The following is a 20,448-nucleotide window of genomic DNA, read 5'->3' as shown; positions in this document are numbered from 1 at the left end:
CAATGTGCTGGGATTACAGGTATGGGCCACTGTTCCAGGCCACGACACCATGTTGAAGCAAAATCACCCTGATGAACCCATACATGCCAAGATATTCATCAGCGAGGTCTTTAAACAATGCCTGTAGCATAGAAAACTTCATAAAATGCTTATGTAGCCTCCCCAGAGGTCACGAGTCTTGGCAAGAAAGTGTGAAGATGTGACCAGCTGCACATGTTTTACCTAAAAGTTTGCTATATAAAGGATACTTTCTGGATGGCTGGTGTGAGGAGGATCCAGTCTTGCAGCCACCTGAGACAGCACTTCTGTTCGTAAGTCCCTATCATATTATTTCTCTCTGAGAAACTGGATTTGTCAACCTCTTTGGCTTCTTAGCTCCCTCAACCTTTGGGTTTGCATAGCCCTGCTAGCCATGGAACAATGGCTTACAAGGGCCAACACAGGTAGCCTTCTCCCTCTCACATCTCTCTGATGACCTCATCTTCTACTACCAGCCACCTCGCTTACACCACCTCAGTCACTCCTTGCCCAGGGCCTTTGCATTTGCTGGGCTGTCTGCCAGATACCTGCACAGACGCTGTCTTACCACCTCAGTTCTCTGCCCCAATGCTACCGTATCTGTGAAGCCTTTCCAGATTCCATACATGAAGAGACTCCCTTATGCTCTACTGTAATGCCTTCTTTCTTTCCTTAATAGCACTGCTTATAGTCTGTGCTTATTTTATATGTTAGTTCAAAATGTTTTCCTAGTGTGCAACACAATGCCTGGCACATAGGAGGTTAATAGATATTTCTATTTTTTGAGACAGAGTCTTGCTCTGTCACCCCAGGCTGGAGTGAAGTGGTGTGATCTTGGCTCACTGCAACCTTCACTTTCTGGGTTCAAGCAATTCTCCTGCCTCAGCCTCCTAAGCAGCTGGGACTCCAGGTGAGTACCATCACACCGGGATAAGTTTTGTATTTTTAGCAGTGATGGGCTTTTGCCATGATGTTGAGGCTGGTATTGAACTCTTGGCCTGAAGTGATCCTCCCATCTTGGCCTCCCAAAGTGCTGGGATTATAGGTGTGAGCCACTGTGAGTGACCTTTTAATAAATATTTAGTTGACTGAGTGAGTTGAGGTTAAGGATGCAGGAGGGAGCAGCTGCCCTCCAAGACAGCAGTCCCCAACCTTTTTGGCCCCAGGGACTCGTTTTGTAGAAGACAATTTTTCCATGGATGGAGGGCGGGGATGGTTTCAGGATGATTCAAGTGCATTACACTTATTGTGCACTTTATTCCTATTATTACATTGTAATATATAATGAAATAATTATACAACTCACCATAATGTAGAATCAGTGGGAGCCCTGAGCTTGTTTTTCTGCAACTAGATGATCCCATCTGGGGGTGATGGGAGACAGTGACAGATCATCAGACATTAGATTCTCATAAGGAATGTACAGCCTAGATCCCTTGCTTACACAGCTCACAATAGGGTTTGTACTCCTAGGAGAAGCTAATGCTGCCGCTAATCTGACAGGAGGTGGAGCTTAGGCAGTAATGCAAGCAATGGTGAGTGGCTATAAATACAGATGAAGCTTTGCTGGCTTGGCCACCACTCACCTCCCGCTGTGCAACCTGATTCCTAACAGGCCATGGTCCATGGGCCCGGGATTGAGGACCCCTGCTCCAGGACTTACTTCCCCCGAGAGCTTAGGCAGAATGCCTGCAGAAACCTGATGTGGAAGGTGAAGTGGAAGGTGGTGGGAGGAAGGGAAGCCCAGTGTATATGTGAGTGTGTGTGTGTCCTCGTGTGCCTGAGGCTGGGTGCTTCTCCAGGACCCCTGTACCTCCCAGTTCCTGGCCTGGATGGAGCCTGGGCAGGACAGAGGTAAGTCTGAGACAGGGTCTAACCAAAGAGGTAAGAAGTTGTGCCGGAGGCACCAGGCAAAACTGGAAGGGATGGGACAGAGGGCATGTAAATGGGAACTATTAACTCTGCCTGGGGATGGGAGGGCCAAGGCTTTGCTCTAGAGAAGCAGGGGCAGTAGAGTTGGGCCTTGAAGAGTGAGTAGGAGTTTGCTGAGCTATGATAAAAGAAGAAAAGCATTTTGAGCTCGAGAGGTCTGAGGGCTATGAAAAGGTGGACTGGCTCAAAGGATGCTGAACTGTCAGCTGCAACAGAGGAGGTGAGACAAAGTCGTCAGCAGCCCAAGGTCAGAGAGGTTTTAAAGGCTAAGTGGAGGACCAGGAACTCCATCCTGAGGGCCCTGGGGCCATGGAAGAGTTGACTCAAGGGAATGAGAGATTCCTTCAACTGCCCTGAAATGGGTCTAAAAATGCTTGGGAGGCAAAATCCTAGGCACGGTGCTGGGTAGGATGTGATGGCTGGGGTAAGGGTGTAGACGATGATATCCATGTCTCTGGTTTGAAAGCCCCTGAGGTAAGGAACTGGGCCCTGGGGTTGGAGGGATATAGCAGGTTTGGGGACAATGATGAGAGTTGGTTCTGGCCAGGTAGGCTGGAGCCTGGAGCACTCTGAATTGGGGATCCTGGATCTGGCTCCCCATCCTGGAGAGAGACTCTGATGTCCCCTGTCTCAGTACTGGGACTGTGGGCCATACAGCCCTTGTCCCACGAGGACCCTGTCCCAAGCTTTTCATGGTCTACTACTCTCAGGGTCCCTGGGCAGAAGAGGTGGGCTGGGAGACCGGGTAGAGGCTGGGCCTTGAAGCCAGGGAAAGGACAAATCAGGCTGGCAGCTTTGAACACCACTCCCCTTAGCTGCCCTTCGAGCCACCCCCAACCAGGATGCCCAGGTAGGGGCTGCTGTAGTTGCTGCAATCTTGCAGAAGTGGAGCTGTGGATCTTGGGGTAGCCTACAGTGACAGGGAGGCTCTTGGGTGGGTAGTTCCTTTGGGGAGAAGGGGTTATTGCGTGTCCTGGGATTAAGGTGAGTACCAGTGGCTAGCGGATCTGTGGTGGCCAGTGGGAATGGAGAGTCAAGTTTCTGCAGGTGAGTGGGGACGAGAAGTGAGGGCTGGGGCCCATGGCTCCTGGTATTTTTCCACCCACTCCTGTGCCTAATAACGCTTCCCTGGCTGCCAGTCATCCTCTCCTCTACCACCTATGACTGGGTGGGGCTGGGATCAAGTCTGCCGAGGCAGGATGGGGAGGCAAGGGCCGACTCCTCCACTGCCTCACCCTATTTGGCTGTGGCTGCAGGGAATGTGAGTAAGAGCATGTGTGTGTACTGTGTGTGTGCATGCACCTGTGCAGCGCCACAGCGGGGCGCCCTTGGGGCCTCACCGCACACACTATCTGACCCCCTGGGGAGCAAAAGGAGACAAGGGCCCGACAAGGTCTGGGGTTACCTGCAGGACCAGGACCCCGCCTTGCCTCATTGCTCTATGAGCACCTGCCCACTGTGCTGAACTGTGCTCCTTCAGGGAAGGGAGAAGGAGGCAAAAGAAGCCTTTAGAAGAAATCTCTAGCACAAATTTAACCATGAACAGAAGATCTATGAGAAGAAAGGAAAATAAAAACTTAAGCGAAGACAGACACAACATCTGAATAAATGCACAGTAAGTGCATATCACAGTCCGCCCTGGAGGAAAAGACTAATGCCAGTTCTTCCCAAGTAAGTCTCTAGATTCAGGGCAACCCCATCACAGTTCAAAAAGGTTTGCTTTTCCAGAGCCTGAAGCATGCAGTCTCAACTTCTGACAACTGGAAATGTACAAGAATACTTTGACATGGTTGCAAATGACCAATAAGGAGGAGAGATTGGCTATTAAACTCAGTAGTAACTATACAGAAACAGGAAAAGTGTCAGATAACTAGAGTCCAGTAACAAAGATTAGTATAAAATTAGGAAAAGTTCCTACCAATCATTAAAAAGAAGTTAAATAAGCCTCAGAAAAAATGAGTGAAAGGTGGGTAACTTATACAAGAACCACTCTTTTGAGACTAAGGACCACTCTGTTCCCTTAGTGCTAGGCACCCAGCACACACCATAAATGCTCAATGACTGAATGCTCATCACTGGTAATCAGAGAAATGCAAATTAAAACTGCATAGGATATTTTACTTAACGGACTGGCAAAAAATGAAAAAAGAAACATAATATCGTGAGTTGGGAGGAGCACGAGGAAATGGGTACTATCTCATGATGGTGATGAATGTGAATTGGTAACAGTTTTTTGTGGTGTGCCATAGCACAAAATTGAAAACAGCACAAATGTGCATTACTCTGGGCTCACTAAATAGGCACTAAATACAACGAGTCAATTTCTTGTCCTGAGCAAGTAAACTAGAGGGTAGATCCACGCGACCTGGAGTCTAGGACACTACTCCAGTGTGAACAGCCACAATTCACCGACGATGTGTGCAGCCGGGGCGTGCAAGGCCGAAGGCAAGCCACCACGCGATAAATGCCGGGACTCCGAGAACGGGTGGAATTTATTTAGAGGAGGGAGCCTTTCGGAGGGCAAAGCAGCCCTTGGGCAAGTGTTTTTCTTTCTAAACCTTCCTTCTCGTCTCTGTCTAGAAAATTAAGCGCGCCCCCTGGTGGGGAAGAGAGGAAGGCGAAGAAAAGGGAGTCTTGGAGGAGAGTAAAGTGTGCGTGGGTGGAAGAAACCCAAAGAGAGAATGCCAGGAAATGTGGACGCCCCGCGGCGGCCCGGGTGATCTCCATGCTCAAGTCACGCTCTCCAGGGGAGTGACCGCTCCTGAGGCTGCCAGGGGCCGCCTCAGCTAGTGCTGATCATGGCCACCGAGGTCTTTCTCGAGCTCCCCCGCGCCACCGTGTAGAGTTCGCGCCTTCCTCATCTATTAGTTCTCAGCTAACACCTTCCCTGGCCCCACCCTGGTCAGACCTCCTGTTGCCGCGCCGCATGCAGGACCCCAGACCTCGCCTTCACCTTCGTATTACTAGAGCTGCCCCATTGTGATTCAGGTCTGCCTTCCACCCAGGCTGTGGCCCTCTTCAGGGCAGTACGGTGCCTGTCCTGCTCACCACGGCACCCAGAGCCCAGGACAGGCCTGGCATCTGAGCAGATGCTACTGCACTCGGAGCCATGGCCCGCGCAGGAGGGTGGCAGACTCGGCGACAGGTTCAAGGCCAAGCAGAGGAACTTTATTAGAGGGACAGGGTGAAACATATTTACATGGGCCGAGCAGGGACCTTAAGACGCAGGGGCGGGAGCAGAGTCCCAGCTCAGACGAGTTCCACCTTGGCGTTGGGGTACACCGCCACCACATCGTAGCCCTCGGGCGGCTTCACGCGCGCCTTGGCGTGACTCTCACAGTAGAGCCGCTCGTCTAGAAAGAAGTAACCACGCTGCTTGAGGTTCAGGCCGCAGTCGCTGCACATGAAGCACTCGGGATGGTAGAGCTTGTCCCGCGCCTTGACGATGGTGCCCCTGATGAGGGGAAGGAGAGAGGACAGCGTCGAGTGACTGCCGGGTTCGCGACGGCGCCCGCATCCAGGGCCCTGGAGGGCTGGGGTCCGGGAGGGGCAGCGGGGGAGGGTACTCACACGATGCCGTGGCCGCAGCGCGTGCACTCGGGCAGCCCCTGCAGGCCGCTCAGCGGAGCGCCCAGCTTGCCGGTCGTGGGCTTGAGGTTCCTGGGGCCGCCAGGCCCGTGCCGCTCTCCTGAAACCCGGAGCGTAGGTGGCATGAACGGGGTGAGGAGGTCGGAACTCCATGTCTGCGGGGTGTTTGGTTGGGCCCCGTTTCCGGGGCCATCGGCACCGATACTGGGGAACCAGTTTGACGGTCGTGGGGTGAGGGGCAACGACAGGGAGTGGAGTGGGAATCAGGAAGCGAAGGCGTAGCAAGGGTGTGGGACCCGGCCGCAGAGACCGAGGAGGGCGGGTGCTGGGAGGCGGGATGTGGCGTCGCTAGGGGGCAACCAGGGTACCGCAGGGAGGGGGAAGGCAGGTGGGGACACGTAGCAGGAGTCTTACCGCCCTCGCCGGCCTCCAGCATGCCCTGCAAGTAGCGGAAGGAGCCGGACTGCTTGGGCTCCGCGGCCACGGGCTCTGCTGGCTCCCGTAGCATCCTGTACACCTCGGAGCCCAGGTCGACTCTGCAATCCCGGCTCCGCTGGAGGCCCCTGGCTGGGTCAGCGCTGGGAGGGAGAAAAAGTTGGAGGAGGGACAGGGATGCAGTTCCAGCTTTCACTGTGCACTCAGGGTCTGGTGAGGCTTATGAGTCAGAATGCAACCAGCTGAGACCCAAGGATCAAGTGTCAGGGGTCAGGATGGGGCAGAGTGAGATTTGAGGGATCAGGGGTTAAGATGGGTTCTGGGCATGGCATCGAAGGCATCTCTGTGTTACCTGGGGGGTGGAGACACATGCAGTGTGCTCATCTGGGCTGGCAGGGTGGCCTCGCTGCTGCCATTGTGAGGGACTGGAAAGCGAGGGGGTTGTCCATATGGAGATCCCAGGCTTGGTCTGCCATCTTCTGGCCCAGTCCCGGTGCCTGAGGGCCGCCTGCTGGTTGTTGGACTGCCGTCCTATGAGACAGAGGCCTAAGGCACTGGGAGACCCTCTGACCTCTGGCCATTCCTTGTCCACCCCACCTCTACCCTGCTTTGCTGTGCCAGCTGGTGGATGTCAGCTGGCTACCTCTGCTCTGGCACCTCTGGCCTGTGGTGCTCAGCCAGAGAAGGGATTTCCAGGGAAGGGCAGGGCCTGGGGACTGGTTCTGCCCTTGAAGAAATGAGAAATGTCCTTAGAAAGTCAGACACAAAAACCTGAGCAGCTCAGACTCAGCCTGGGCTTGTGAGCCCTGCAGTGGTTCTGCCCGCCACCACTCATGAAGGGATAGTACTAGGGCAGGCCTAGCCCAAGAAGCCTTTGAAGGCCAGTGTGGCTACAGCAGGGTATGGGGCCTCCTGGCAGAGGTAGTCCTGGTACCAAGCTTTCTCACTTGCCTGAACTGTGGTGGGTACTGGGTGGGCCCACGGCTGGGAACTCAAAAAAGGTAACTCCTGTCCTGCAGCCAGGAAGGGCCCTTGATTGTTGTATGTCCAAGACCCTTTGGGCAGGCTGAGGCTCAAGAGTGCCATCGTGCAGTCAGCCCCTTCTGGGCCTGCACCTGTTCCCCATTTCCTGCTTTCCAGGCCACAACGAGAAGCCTTCTGCAGGCATAGCAGATGAGCGGCAGAGACCAGGCTAGGGCTCAAGGCTCTTTCCCTCACTACCCACAGCCAGCCTGGTGCTCATGGCTGAAACATTTTGGGGAGGAGTGCTCTGAACCTGCCCCCTCAGACATGAGGAGAGGGCAGTATCTCTGTGGGTATGGGTCTGAGTGGGGACTGGGGATCTCTGTCCCTGCAGAGTCCAGAGCTGTGCTGTTCCCAGCTTGCAAGTGCACACAAGCACACCCACAGCAATGTAAACAGAGGCATGCATATTCTCACAGCATGTTTTGAAGACACACACACACATGCATAAGGACAACACATATGCACCTGCCAGTCTATTTACACACTACTAACCACACGTACATGGTTACATAGACTTAGAGCCAGCACTGGTCACCCTGGGGATGGCCATGGTGGCCTCAATGGCTGAGACTGGGCTGGCAGGCAGAGCAGCCTGATTTTAGGGTAATGCCTGAGTCCAGGCCTTGGGGTAGGTCTTAGCCTCAGCCTGGGAAGGGACATGTAAACCTCCTCTCTGCTCTACAGTGTGGACAGAGAGCCCAGTGTGGACAGGAAAGGATGCCTATTGTAGCAGGAAGAGCCCTGGTTTGGACTTAGGCAGCTCTGAGGCATAGCTGAGCCTGTGGGGTTCTGCCCTGACTGTCTCCTGCTTTTTGCAGGGTGGGAACTTGGGGAATGGGCAGACCAGCAGTTGGGTGGGACCCCTCCATTTCTCCCACCCCAACAGACAAAGAGGAGGGTCTTTCTGCCCAGGTGGCCCCATCAATGCAGCAGCAACAGGAAGATCCCTATCCACATCAAGCCCAACAAAAGCCCCTGAGAAACCTGAGTGCTCTCATACATGTGACTGTGGAGCAGGCAGGCAGGCAGGGCTGGCCTCTAATGGGTACCAGATGGGCTGTGGCCAGTGGGGGTGGGGCTGGGCCTCCAGGCAGAAGCTTTGGTGGGAGGGAGGAGTTGTAGGGACTGGGGCTGGGAGGAAGGAGGCCCTCACTCACTCCTACCCAGCAGGGTGCAGGGGTCCACTGCAGGGCCATCAGAGCCATTGCCCCTCCCACGGCCACCCATGCAGCCGCCTCTTTAGGCCTGAACTCAGTGGCTAGGACACACATGGTTACCTCAGTTTTAGTTTGAGTCCCAGAGTTATCCCCTAACTGGGCAAGTCACTTCACCTCTCTGAACCTGTTTCTTTATCTATGAGCTAGTGAATATGATGGTCTCCACGTCAGGTTCCTTGTAGAGATGAAATAAGACAATTGCACAGTGCCTGGCACAAAGCACATACTCGTTGGATGAATGGCTTTCAGGGGAATTCCTGAGCCCCCAGTCCTGGATTTTCCCCCTCTGTGGGTGGTGCGCCTCATACCATATGCTCCTCTACTCTGAGTACCAGTCTGCTGCCTACTTGCTTGTTGAAGCCTTGGTGGATTTTTCAGCAGAATGGAGGTAACTACCTGCTTTGGGACACTCCACTTGGAGGCAGGCACTGAGTTCAGATGAGCAGGTGCCATCTCCTAGAGGCTCAGTTCTAGCTCTCTGCTGGTCTGGGGAGGACAGGCTGAATGTGCAAAGACTTGCCTGCTCCACCTGGCTTGCTTCTCCCCATCACCTGGTTCTGAGCATAACTGCCACTCCCTCCAGAAAACCCTGCGTTATTATTATCCTTCCTCCACCCTGGGCTGTGCCAAGTGCCTCCTGTGTTCCCACAAAAGGCCTGGGAGAAGGAGCTTCTCCTATGGCCCCACAGGGAAGGTGGTCCCGAAGCTCCAGCTAGCCCTGTCCCATCCCACTCAGGGATGTGTGCCAGGGCACCCTATGCTGGTCCTAGGGCCAACTGTGCTTTCCTCCTCCTCCGATGGCTCCAGCTCGCTCCACCCCCTCCCCGACACCCCGACTCAGGCAGAGGGTGGGAGCAGCATGGGGACAATGGGCCCTGTGTCTGTGTTAGCAAGGACTCAGCCCTGCAGGGCGGGGTGGGGTGTTTTTGTCACCACCCATGGAGCCCATGACCTTTTAAGTACAAAAGTGGGGCAGCAGCTGAGGGGCTGCCCTGGTGCTTGTGGAAACTCCCTCCTTCTCCACTCTGAGCCTCTGGCAGCCTGGTCTTCAAGGGAGTCGGTGAGAATAAGTGTGGGGGCAGGGGGAGCTGCTCTACAGTCACCAGCACCCCAGGCCCACCGGCCTTGAGCCTATCCTGGAAGACTAAACCCCCTCCCACCCCGTCCTGTCCATCCTGGGACTGCTGCCTCTGAGGGAGGCTGGGCATTACACATGAGCTTGGGGCCCACACCACGCTGCTCCCCTCTGCCTGGCCCGTGGCAAGCCTGGCTCATTTGTCTATGCTAACATCTACCGCTGCTCCTAAGGTCTGGGGTCCGTGGGGCCACAAGAGCAAGTTTCTGAGACACAGATATGGCCGTGAATCCCTGAGGTCCAGGATAGAGAAGCCCAAGAACCTCTCTGTAGCCCTGCCCCACCACCTCATCTCTTGCCTCTGTCCTCTCATTCCTCCCATCTTGCCCTCCCTTCCCCTGGACCTTTCTTTTCTTTGAACCTGAGGTACAAGACCTCACCTCTGGGCCACACTTCCTCTTCCTGTACCCATTTGCCTGCCTTGCCCTTCCTAGGCCTTCAGGTCTTGGCTTCAATACCCCTTCCTCCAGGAAGCCCTTTTTGACTCCTTGTCTGAGTCATGTGACTACTCTGGGCTTCTTTGGTCCCTGGCTTCCCCTAGCCCAGAACTTCTAAGTACCTTTCCCCTGCCAAAATGGGGACTGCCTGGCAGGTGGTAAGCCTCTGGCTTCAGGGATGCCAGCCAGGCAGGGTAGGGGATAGGGCAAGATGGGATTGTGGTAGAAGGTGAGGGAGAAGCCGGGGCACATCCTTCCCTCTGGTTCAGTGAAGCCTCTCCCTGCCTTGGCCCCTTTTCTTCCAGGTTGAGAGGGTGGACAAAAGTATGCCTGGAGGCCATGGTCTTACACGCTGGGACCTACGGTTCCGGCTCTATCACAGACCATCCCAGTCTCCTTGCCCAAACTCTGTGGCCCAGAGATGGCTCTAGATACCTCAGTCGTCCCCACTTGGCTACTCCTCATGCCATGGCAAAACAAGGCCCTAGACCAGCCTGGCCCCCTCACTCTTCTTGAGGACAGGGCCAGAGATATGACTTCTGTTACACACAGCAAGGTGACTGGGCAGACAGGCCTGCATCCTGAGTTCTGCTAGAAGCACCACAGGATGGCCAGCAGACAACCTCAGGCTTGGATAGGGCACCCAGAGGAGCCCTCAGCCTGAGGTCACTCCACAGCCTGAGACTGCCACTGACCTCCCCCCGCTGTAAGCACAGTGACTTCTTCCTGGTCTGGCATCACTGGGCACACACTGGGTGTGTGATAACCCCAACCAAGGCCTAGCCCAGCTCCTGGCCATCATAAGCACCTTGGTCCAGAATCCAGGATTGCCTGGAGTAGAGACAGAGCCCACGACAGGTGCTCATCTGAGGAACAGGGAATGGGGTATGGGCATGGTGCAGAGAAACCTTCTGCTTCAGTCTCTGTCTTGTGTATCTGAGAGCCCTGGTGAGGAGACTCATTGTAGGTGAACCTGCATGCTGTCCTCTCTGCCCTGGGCTCACTCAGCCAGGCCAGGCCAGGCCAGGCAGTGTCTGTACATACCTGGGCCTCAGGGTCGATGTGGATCCTGTGTGCCTGAGCCTTGCTGTCATCAAGGGCACTGGGCCAGCTCCTGCCCTCAGGCCTGCAACAGAAATTGTGATGGTCAGATATGTTTCCTACCATGCCCACCATGCCCGGGAGCCAGGATCAAGATGGGCTGGGCTCTGGGCTAGTGCTCTGCAAGTAGAAAGACACCACTCCAGTGCTTTCCACTGTACCACAGTGGTGACTGTTGTGGCAATGAACCACAACACTAGATCTGCCATCCTCCTGGAGCAGGGCTATATGCTTCCATCCCCAACAGCTCTGCGCAATCCCTCTCTGGTCTTGTTCCTGGAGATGTTGCAGCAGAGGCTCTGCAGCTTCTCCATGCTTCCACCCTCTTCGTGGCCTACAGAAGCTCAGCTCAAAGAGGCCCAGCTCACAGTACGACAAGCCAGGCCTCACACATTGACCAGCTAGGAGCCTATCCACTCATCCCCTGGGTATCTACAGCCTCTGGTGGGCTGTGGGGTCAGGCTTCCATCAGCTCTGGTGGAGGTGTAATGGAGGCTGTGAGGGGTGTGTCTTTCCTTCTGCTGCTGCCTCCGGCAGAGTCATCAACGAGTCTGCCCAGCCCAGATGGGAAACAGGCCATTAGGAAATTCCTGCTTCGCCATAGAAACCAAAAGCCAAACACCACTCAGGAGGGAGAAAAACATCGTAAACCTGCCATAAGCAGGGCAGGCAGGCCAAGAGGCTACATGCCTGGACCCCAGCCCTGTCACTCAGTAGCCCTGTGAGAAGGCAGGCTGGGAAGGGGCATGGACCCTGGACTGGCAGGTGGGTGTGAAGTGAGGCTGGTTAGACCAAAGGGGAATAATGTCCTCCAACTCACCCCAAGAGGCCTCCTGAGGCTTCTCGAGGTATCACTACTGATCTAGCAGCTTACCCCTGCCTCTCCGCCCCTTCAATAAAAGGTTTTAATAATCTGTCTACGCCTGTGGTCCATACTCACTCTGTACTTCCTCGCCTTTGCCCATTCTGTAGTCCTTTGCAGGCTACTTCTCTACTCCACAGCCTTCCAGGCCCTGGCTGTTAGAGCTCTGCTGCCTCAGTGCAACATCAGCCCCATGGTCTCTGTCTCTAGCCCCCTCAACCAGGCTCCCAAGTGGCTACTCTAACTCACAGCTCTAACTGTGGCCTCTACCTACTCAGAGCTCCTCTGGGATAAAGCTGAGACATCTTGTGTAGCTATTTGGCCTTATACTTCCCTGAAGTTCTGCTCAGAAGAGCAGTACAAGCCTGAGGTCTAAGGGTCAGAGGGTACAAAGTACCCAGAGCCATTAACGTGGCTCAGTGCATCAGATCAGAATGAAGGGCTTAATCAAGTGTCAACCCCCATCCCAGGCTGGGCTCTTAAAACAAAATGACAGCCAAAGGGTAGGCTGTGCAAAGGTTACCTCGGACCACATGTGATGGACAACAGGGACTCTATTGGTGGCCTCACTGTTGGAGTTGATGTCAGGAAGGTCCTGGACCAATAGAACACGCCTAGGAAGTATAGTTTTGCTTGGATTGTTGGATGCCTGGCTTTGGGCTCAAAGCAAAATAAGCTCAGTGGGGAAGCTGGGCCTTTGATACACTTTTCATTCTGTGGGGAAGTCTGTGGAGGATTAGAGCTCTCTGTACACAAGAGGGCAGATAGGGAAGCTGGTTTCAGTAGAACCCTGGGAGTGAGAGCACAGAGTAGCTCACTCCAGCCAGCTCACCAGGCTGATTCCCTGCAGAGCCCTTGCTGTGTGGGTGTGTGTTGCGGGGACGGGGAGGAGTGTCTTTGGGGCCCAGGTGTAGGTCCTGGCATAGCAGGCAAGATAGGGAGCAGAGTCAGAAAGCTTACAAGTGGGAAAGTGTCCAGGAGAAGAAATGTTGGCTCAGAGGGTCAAGGTGGCCCTCATATCTTGATCCCCCAGAGTCTGCATGTGTGAGGGCTGGAGATGGAGGCTGCAGGGCAGGACTCAGATTTTCACTCTGACTGAGCAGGCCTGGTACATCATTGTCACTCAATGTCCAGTTCACAAGATAGTCCCTAATTTTGATTGAGGATATTATGGGCTCAAGAGATTAAATCACTTGCTGGAACATAGCATAGTTCTCTCTCCCTCTCTCTCTTTTATGGGTAATTTTATGTGTCAACACAGCATAATTCTCAGTCCAGCTCTGTGATAGTAGAGAATGAGAATGTGCTCTTATCTGCTCCGTGGCCAGTGACATTTTGGGGCTAAATGCCCAGAGTGGAACAGGTCAGTGAACCTCTGGCTCCATCCATGGTTGGTTTGGAACAAAGGACAGGGGAAGGAAGGAAGGAAAGAAAGAGGGGGATCTCCACCCCACAACCCTCCACTGACATCATACGCTCTGGGAAGCTCCTGACTCAGTCCCCCTCTCAGGCACTCCTCCCCACTACTCCACTACCACTAGGGCTGCCCTTGTTCAGCCACACAGAGTCAAGGCTGGAGGTGAGTCAGGGGCCAGGATCCCAGCCAAGTGGAGAGGCTTCAGAGGCCACTCGTGGGCAGAGCAGTGCTGACATTTCCCCCATCCAGCCTGTATCTCAGTGTGGAGGAGGGTGATGAATGTGATCCATTTATGGGAAAGGAAACCCGGGATCATAGAGGTCATCTGGGCACCTAAGGCTCCAGAGGCTGGATGAGGACCAGCTTTGCTGAACTCCAAAGCTGGGGCATCCTCACCATGTGCCAGGTAGAGCATATAAGGTCCTGGACTTGCAGCTGGGCCCACTCAGTGCCAAGGGCACAGTCAGGGGTCCTGACCCCAACCCAGACCTGGCCATGGGCCAAGCACAAACAGAGGCTCCCTCACAGGCCTTTCCACTATGTTTAATGGCTCCGAGCCAGTGGCTCACCTCCCGCCCTGCCAGCTCAGAGGCATGGTTAGCTGTGTTGTGGTTTGGGGAGGCTTTGCCCACACCCTTCCATAGGGGGTTGTGAAAGTCCCTGTCAGCAGTGAACATGGCAGAGCTGATAAGTTATGCCTGATTTCTGTGGATCGAGGTGGGGCTGGGGAGCGGGGAGATCCCACTCAGCCAGGCTTAGGCCAACTGCTTCTCAGAGCTGAGTAAAGACCCAGGACTTGAGCAAGGCTAGGTCCCCTTACCCAGTCCCCTGCTGAACCTTCCATCCCAGAACCATTTATGGGGCACAGATGGGGCTTGGCAACCCACTGTCCTCCCCTTTTTGATAGGCTGCACAGCATTACACAGTCCATAGCAGGAACTTTTCCCAAATCCAGATTTAACCAGGGCAGAGGTGTGGGCCATGGTGGGGACAGCTGTGGGGCTGGTAGGAGTGGTCAGCAGCCAAGTGAAGGGTCTGTAGTCTTAGGAGAAAGCACTGAGGTCAAATTTTGCTACCCCACTCCCTCTCTGTGTGACTTTCAGCACCTTCTAACCTTTCTGAGCCTCACTTGTCTCATCTGTGAAGTGGGGACTATAGTAAGTTTTACCTTTTTTAAGTTGGTAAATGAGGGTTAAGTGAGGTGTTGCACAAGAAACTACTTTGAAATGGTCATCAAGCTGGTCACTCAGGGGAGGGGAAAGGACTGAAACAAATGCCCTAGAGGCTTTTCTTTTTTTTTTCTTTTTTTTTTTTTTTTTGAGATGGAGTTTCTCTCTTGTTACCCAGGCTGGAGGGCAATGGCACGATCTTGGCTCACCGTAACCTCCGCCCCCAGAGGCTTTTCAAGGTGTTATTACAGTCGCCTGCAGCACTTGCCATAAGTGCCCCAACACACTTCTAGCCTAAATTAAAAGAGTATTTCTTCCCTTCTTAAGCTACCTGCAGCTTTAAACAGTGTCTGCCAGGACCTCATGAAAGTGCTATTCCTTGGGACTGTGTCTGGATGGAGCACCCAGAAGCCGAGGCAGAGAGGCTGTGTGAAGCTGGGCTCACCCAACAAGCTAGCTGCCCGTAACTGCTCACCTGGTCCCTCCATCCTCCCAGTCCAGCTCACCCTGCGCATACCTGCTCACAGAGAGTGTGAGGTGATCGTGGCAGCCCTTGATGCGGTTCTGTGCCTCCAGGTGTGTCATGAGCTCGGTGCTCTCACCATTGATGGCCTGGATCAGGTCTCCTGGGCACAGGGCAGCCAATGCAGCCTTGCTGCCAGCATGGACCTGCGGGCAGACAGGCCAGATGGCTGGGCACAGTCGTGATGTAGCCTTACTGTGGTCTCTGCTCTAGACCTCCTCCAACCTCAGAACCTAGCCAGGGTGGCCTGCTACCAGCATGGTCTGTGGATAGGCAAGCCGAGAGGCTGGCTGAGGTCCCCATGTAGCCTGGCTGCAGCCTTGCTGGAAATACCTCCAACTCCAGCACCTGGAGGCCTGGCAGGGCATGGAGGTATATGAGAAGGGCTTCCTCTGGGCTCTTGTGCCTAGATATGTGCCCAAGGACATGCAGGAGACACAGAGACACATGGAGACATATGTGCTCACAGATACATACAGAGCATGGACATATCACAGATACCCGACACAGACAAGGTCCCACCCAGACAGACTATACTCCTTGACCTAACATTCAAACCCTTAGTGACCTTGCCTTCCTACTTACTTGATCTCACCTCTCATCCCCACCACCACACCCACATTTTGTCCAGACCATCTAAATGTCTATGGGTGGCTTACAGGTATCATATGTCACTCACCTCCACACTTCTGCAAAAGCTGATCTCTCTACCTGGAATACTCTTCCTTTGACTCCCACACCCTCATCCTTCAGGTCTCAGCATAGAAGCCACTTCCTCCGGGAGCCTTCTGGGATCTCACTACCCTGTGTGCTCCCACCTTTCCCCCTTAAACTGTTCATGTTAATACTACATTATAATTAAAATGGAAAGGTCTGCTGGGCGCAGTGGCTCATGCCTGTAATCCCAGCACTTTGGGAGGCTGAGGTGGGCAGATCACGAGGTCAGGAGATCAAGACCATCCTGGCCAACATGGTGAAACCCCATCTCTACTAAAAAGAGAAAAATTAGCTGGTCATGGTGGCAGACGCCTGTAGTCCCAGCTATTCAGGAGGCTGAGGCAGAAGAATTGCTTGAACCAGGCAGTCAGAGGTTACACTGAGCCAAGATTGTGCCACTGCACTCCTGCCTGGTGACAGAGCAAGACTCCATTTCTAAATAAATAAATAAAGGGGAGGTCTGAACATCACCTCCCTGGGCAAGTCCAGGGCTATCCAGTTCCAGTTGCCAGCCTGGACTTGGGGGTCAGAGTTCTACCTCTACTTTTCCTGCAGGACAGGAACTCAGGCTACCTCGGTGCCACTACTGACCCCTCAGGGTCAAGCAGTGTTCACATTTGGAAACTCTTACAATGCTGGTCAACTAAAGAAGGGTAGGACAGGGGGTGGAGTTAGACTCACAGAGAGACCTACATAAGCAAACCAGGGGAATCTAGGCAATAGAGCACCCCTCACCCTGCCCTGGTCCCAACATAACCTTTAGAAATAGATTCCTACCCAGCCTCTCCAGCTAGCGCCCAGCTGGTTCAAGAGCTGCTAGTGACCCTGTTCTTTTGGATGGGAGCTCCTACTGGTGGGAACTCCTGGAAGCCGCAGGCTCAGTTCAGCCAGGTCTCAGTAGTGAGTAGACAAACCTGACATGCTGGCAGCTCCTTGGCTGGAGGCCTGGTGTTGGCACTGCCCAAGGTGACCTGCCCTGAAGTAGGCTGCCTCAAGGAAATGTTCTGAAGCATGACACCTTTAGCCAACCATCCCATCATTAATGTTTACTTGTAGGGCCTGGGTACCTGTGCAAGACTGTCATCCTGGGGGAGACACCCACTTCGTACCATCCCACCCTCCCCTCAAGGCCCTCCTCTGGCCTCCTCCCCTTCATGGATACTTGCCTTGTGCCAGGGCCTGGGCTCCATGCTTTACCCATAACTAGTTCACAGCAACCCCTCAACCACCTGGTATGGTAGAGGCTGTTCTCATCTCTATTTTACAGATGAAGAAAGAGAAGCTTGGGGGAGGGGTGCCATGCCCTAGTCCCCACACCAGAGAGGAGTTTTTCTTCAGGGGGCGGCTAACTGCGGCAGGATGACTCAGCCAGCACAAGGGGTACATTCAGGCTTCTGTGGGCGGAGGAAGTTTCTTGAAAGCAGGGGTGGCTGGGATGCTGCCAGTACTATTGAGCTAGGGGAGTACCGGTCAGAGAGGGCATGAGACCAGGAAATTGTGACTGTCTCAGCCACCTTTACATGCATTATCTCATTAATCCTGAAAGCAAGCCCATTTCCTAGATGAGGAAACCGAGGTCCCGAGAAGCACAGAAGGACAGTTAATTGATAAAAGACTGAATCAGGATTTCAATCCAGGCCACCTGGTTCCAAATTTAAAACTATGCTCTTAACACCTGTACTTTTCTTCCAAAAAGGGTGAGGGAAGAGAAAGTGTCCCAGGGAGAGACTGTTCCAGGCAGAAGGACCAGCACGTATAATGGCATATCTGGAGAGAAAGCAGAAGGAGGGTTGTATGGCCCAAGCATCATTAGTGAGGGGAGAGTGGAAGAGATGAAGTCAGAAGAGGCAGGGACCAGATCTTGCACAGTCTTGTACACCTGGGTGGGAAGCTGGCATTTCTCCTGGGTGGCTGGAAACCATGGAGGGCTCTAAGCAGGGAAGTCACAGGACAGAGTGGAGTTCAGGCTGATCCCTCTAGCACCTAAGTACAAGATAAACAGAAAGAAGGAACAGAGAGAGGAACAGTGAAGTGAGGTGGGTGGCAAGGGCATGAATCAGCCCTTCACCGGTAGTGGCTGCATTCCCAGCCCCTGCTCCACCCAGCCTAGATGTTGTGGGCTGGGAGTCCAAGTCAGAACCAGGTGCCACATTGTCCCGCACAGTCACAGCAAACTCCAGACTGCCTAGATTCCTCCTGTCTCCACTCTGCTTCTCTGGGTCTATTACATTAGCCTCTCTGTGCCTGCATCTCCATCTGTGTAAGACCAGAGGGAGTCCTTACTTCTAAAGGCTGTTGTAAGGACTACTTGAGAAAATCAGGGCATGTAAAGCCCCCACAGGAGGCTGGGCATAAGGTGGTGCTCATTCCAGGGACTGGTTCCTGGGAGGGAGCTGTTACCAACACCCATTAGGGTGGGGCCTGGCACGCCCTGGATGCTTGGCCGAGGCCAGCCATCATTATAGCCCTCACTGCCAGGTCCCTGGGGCCGAGTGAGGTGGGCCTTGAACACATCCTGGAGCCTTTCATCTCCCACTGAGGGGAAGGAGCCCTGGATGATGTTCTTGGGGCTCCCCAAGGCTTCATGGGCTGAGACTGAAAGCCCCCAGCCCTGCTGGGCCTATAGCCTCCTCCCTGTCTGTGTGAGGCTGGCCTTCCCTACCAGGTCCAGGATAGGAGAGGCCCTGGAAACAAGAGAGGGGCTGGATCTTGAGCCCCCTTGGTGAAGACACTCCCACATATCTTCAGTCCCTGTAGACCTGCCCTGGAGGTACCTGCTAGGCAAGCTGCAGCCCGTGCCTCTCCAGTGCTGTAAATCTCCCCAGATCCCACCCAAACCCAATCTCAGCCATCCTGGCTCCTTGGGCCTGAGCTGCTGCCGTGTGACTTTGGGGGACAAGGGAGGCTCTTCTTGGCAAACCCTCTCCCAGACTGCCTGCCTGCCTGAGGCCTGCATCCCCAGTCAGCTCCAAACAAGGCCGTTGCTGCTGCTGCTGCTGCTGCCGTAGCTGGGGCTGTGACGTGTGGAGGCCTATCCTCCGCGGGCAGGCAGCCGCGTGGGCAACAGATGTCTCAGCTCCCCGCCGCCTGCAGCCGTCAGCCACCGCCACTGAGCCTGTCAGCGGCCTCACGCCCAGGGTGCCTGGCCAGCCGGCCTAGTGTCCCCACCAGCCCCCTCAGTGGACACACAGCATGACACACAAAAGCAGACACAGAGGATGGCGCACGCGCGCGCGCACACGCACGCACACACACACACACACACACACACACACACACACACACACACAGAGCAGGGATCCCATAAGCGGGAGATGAAAGGCTCCGGGATGTGTTGAAGGCCCACCTCACTCCGTCCCAGAGACCTGGCAGTGAGGGCAGATGTGGGAAGCCTCCTAGGACAGCTGGGCCTGCCTGTCACCCTGGCCCCCAGAAATGGGATTCCATGATTCCATGCTCCACCCGGTGCCCACCCTCTCCCAAGAACTGGAGAGAAGTCTCTGAAAGCCCAGCCAGCTCAGCCCAGCCCCCATTGCAAGAGGAAGCAGTAGGGTGGGGTAAGGTGCTTCTCTGTGACTCAAACATAGCCCCCAAAGACAAGATCAGCCTGTGTGGGAGCAAGGGATGGCCCTCAGATCGTCCCAGGTCATCTCCTCCGCTCCTTCCAGACTGAGAGCCGCCAAGGGCAAGGCCTGGGTTCTCTCCTCTTCTGTCCCTTAGTCTGGGACTCCCAAGGACAGGGTCTGAGTCCTCTCTTCTGCCCCTCCAGATGGGCCAGGATCCTGTCTCCCCTAGACAGGCACCCCCTCAAGCAGGGCCTGAGTCACCTCTTCCACTCCTTTATCCTCAGAGCAGCCACCCTCCAGGGCTGTGCCCACTCCTTTTCCTCCTCTGACCCAAGCTTGGGGCAAGGCAGGGCCCTGGGAGACTTGAAGAACTGGCCTGAGGCTATCTCAGCCCCTGGCTTTGTGTTGTCTTGCGGGGAGGGGTCTCACAACCTCACAATTAAGGCTCCCTTTCCCCTGGAAGCCAAAAATTCCTCCTGGTCACTTCTCCTTAGGGTGACTGAGGTCATGAATGAGAGACTGACTCACACCCAAAGTGGGAAGTGGATGGACCTTTCACTTCTCAGATTCAGCGAGGACCCCAGACCTCCCAGGGTCACCCAGCTCTGCAGGCAGCGACCCTTGATAGGGGAGGGGGGGTGCTCTAAATCATTTTGCCCCAAATCTTCAGGCAGGGATGAGTCTGAAAAGTTTCTAGGCCTCTGTAGGGCTGTCTAGACCCCCGGCCCAACTCTGCCGGTCCTTCCCGGGTCCACAGCGGCTCCCTGCAGATGAGGCCAGCGCGGAGGCCGGTGCGTGAACTCTTGGGAGACTTTCCGCGGGATCTGGCAGGCAGGCCCAGCGCGGGAGGAGGGCGGCTGGGGCTGCCTGCCCTGCCTGGAAGCCGCTTCTACAGCATGCCGGACACCCAGGCCAACCCTCCGCCTTCTAGCCTCGGATACCTAGGGGATCTGGGTCCCGGGCGGACAGCGAGGACCCGGTCTCAGACCCGGGACCGCCCTGCCGCCCCGCAGCCGCCAGACTCACCCGCGAGATGGTGAGGGGCGCGCTGAAGTCCCGGCCGCCCACCAGGCGGAAGCCCCAGGGCGAAGGCCCCCGCAGGGTCACGGAATGGGGCATCGCGGGCCGGAGCCGCAGCCGGAGCCTGAGCCGGACTCTGAGGAGCCGCCGCCGCCGCCGCCTGGACGCCGCGCCCCGCCCCCGGCCCGCCCGTCCCCGTTCCCCTCGGCCCGGCCCCCGCCCCCGCTCCCGGCGCGCCCGGATTGGCCCCGCGGCCTGCCCGACCCTCCCACTTCGGGGGGCTCT

The 20,448-nt window shown here is 55.2% G+C and overlaps 1 protein-coding gene across 2 annotated transcripts; it reads right to left on the bottom strand.

The window, feature by feature from the left end:
• Window positions 1-5,096: 5,096 nt before the first annotated feature.
• PDLIM4 (PDZ and LIM domain 4) lies at window positions 5,097-20,262 on the bottom strand. 2 transcript variants are annotated; one of them, XM_012445846.3, is made up of 7 exons: window positions 20,170-20,262; window positions 14,855-15,006; window positions 10,833-10,914; window positions 6,326-6,504; window positions 5,953-6,116; window positions 5,521-5,638; window positions 5,097-5,404 (listed from the first exon to the last, which is right to left on the bottom strand). In XM_012445846.3, the coding sequence occupies exons 1-7, from the start codon at window positions 20,260-20,262 to the stop codon at window positions 5,200-5,202; spliced, it is 993 nt and encodes a 330-aa protein (XP_012301269.2). In that variant the 3' UTR covers window positions 5,097-5,199. The 2 variants fall into 2 exon arrangements, with proteins under 2 accessions (XP_012301269.2, XP_064222371.1); XM_064366301.1 differs by lacking the exon at window positions 5,521-5,638 and having other exon boundaries at window positions 5,234-5,404.
• Window positions 20,263-20,448: the final 186 nt, after the last annotated feature.

The sequence above is a fragment of the Aotus nancymaae genome, unplaced genomic scaffold (assembly GCF_030222135.1).
Source record: "Aotus nancymaae isolate 86718 unplaced genomic scaffold, 86718_ANA_hifiasm-v0.15.2.pri h1tg000064l_1, whole genome shotgun sequence".
Taxonomy (NCBI): domain Eukaryota; kingdom Metazoa; phylum Chordata; class Mammalia; order Primates; family Aotidae; genus Aotus; species Aotus nancymaae.
Note: the sequence above shows the minus strand (reverse complement) of the source record. Positions and strands in the feature narration are given on the sequence as shown.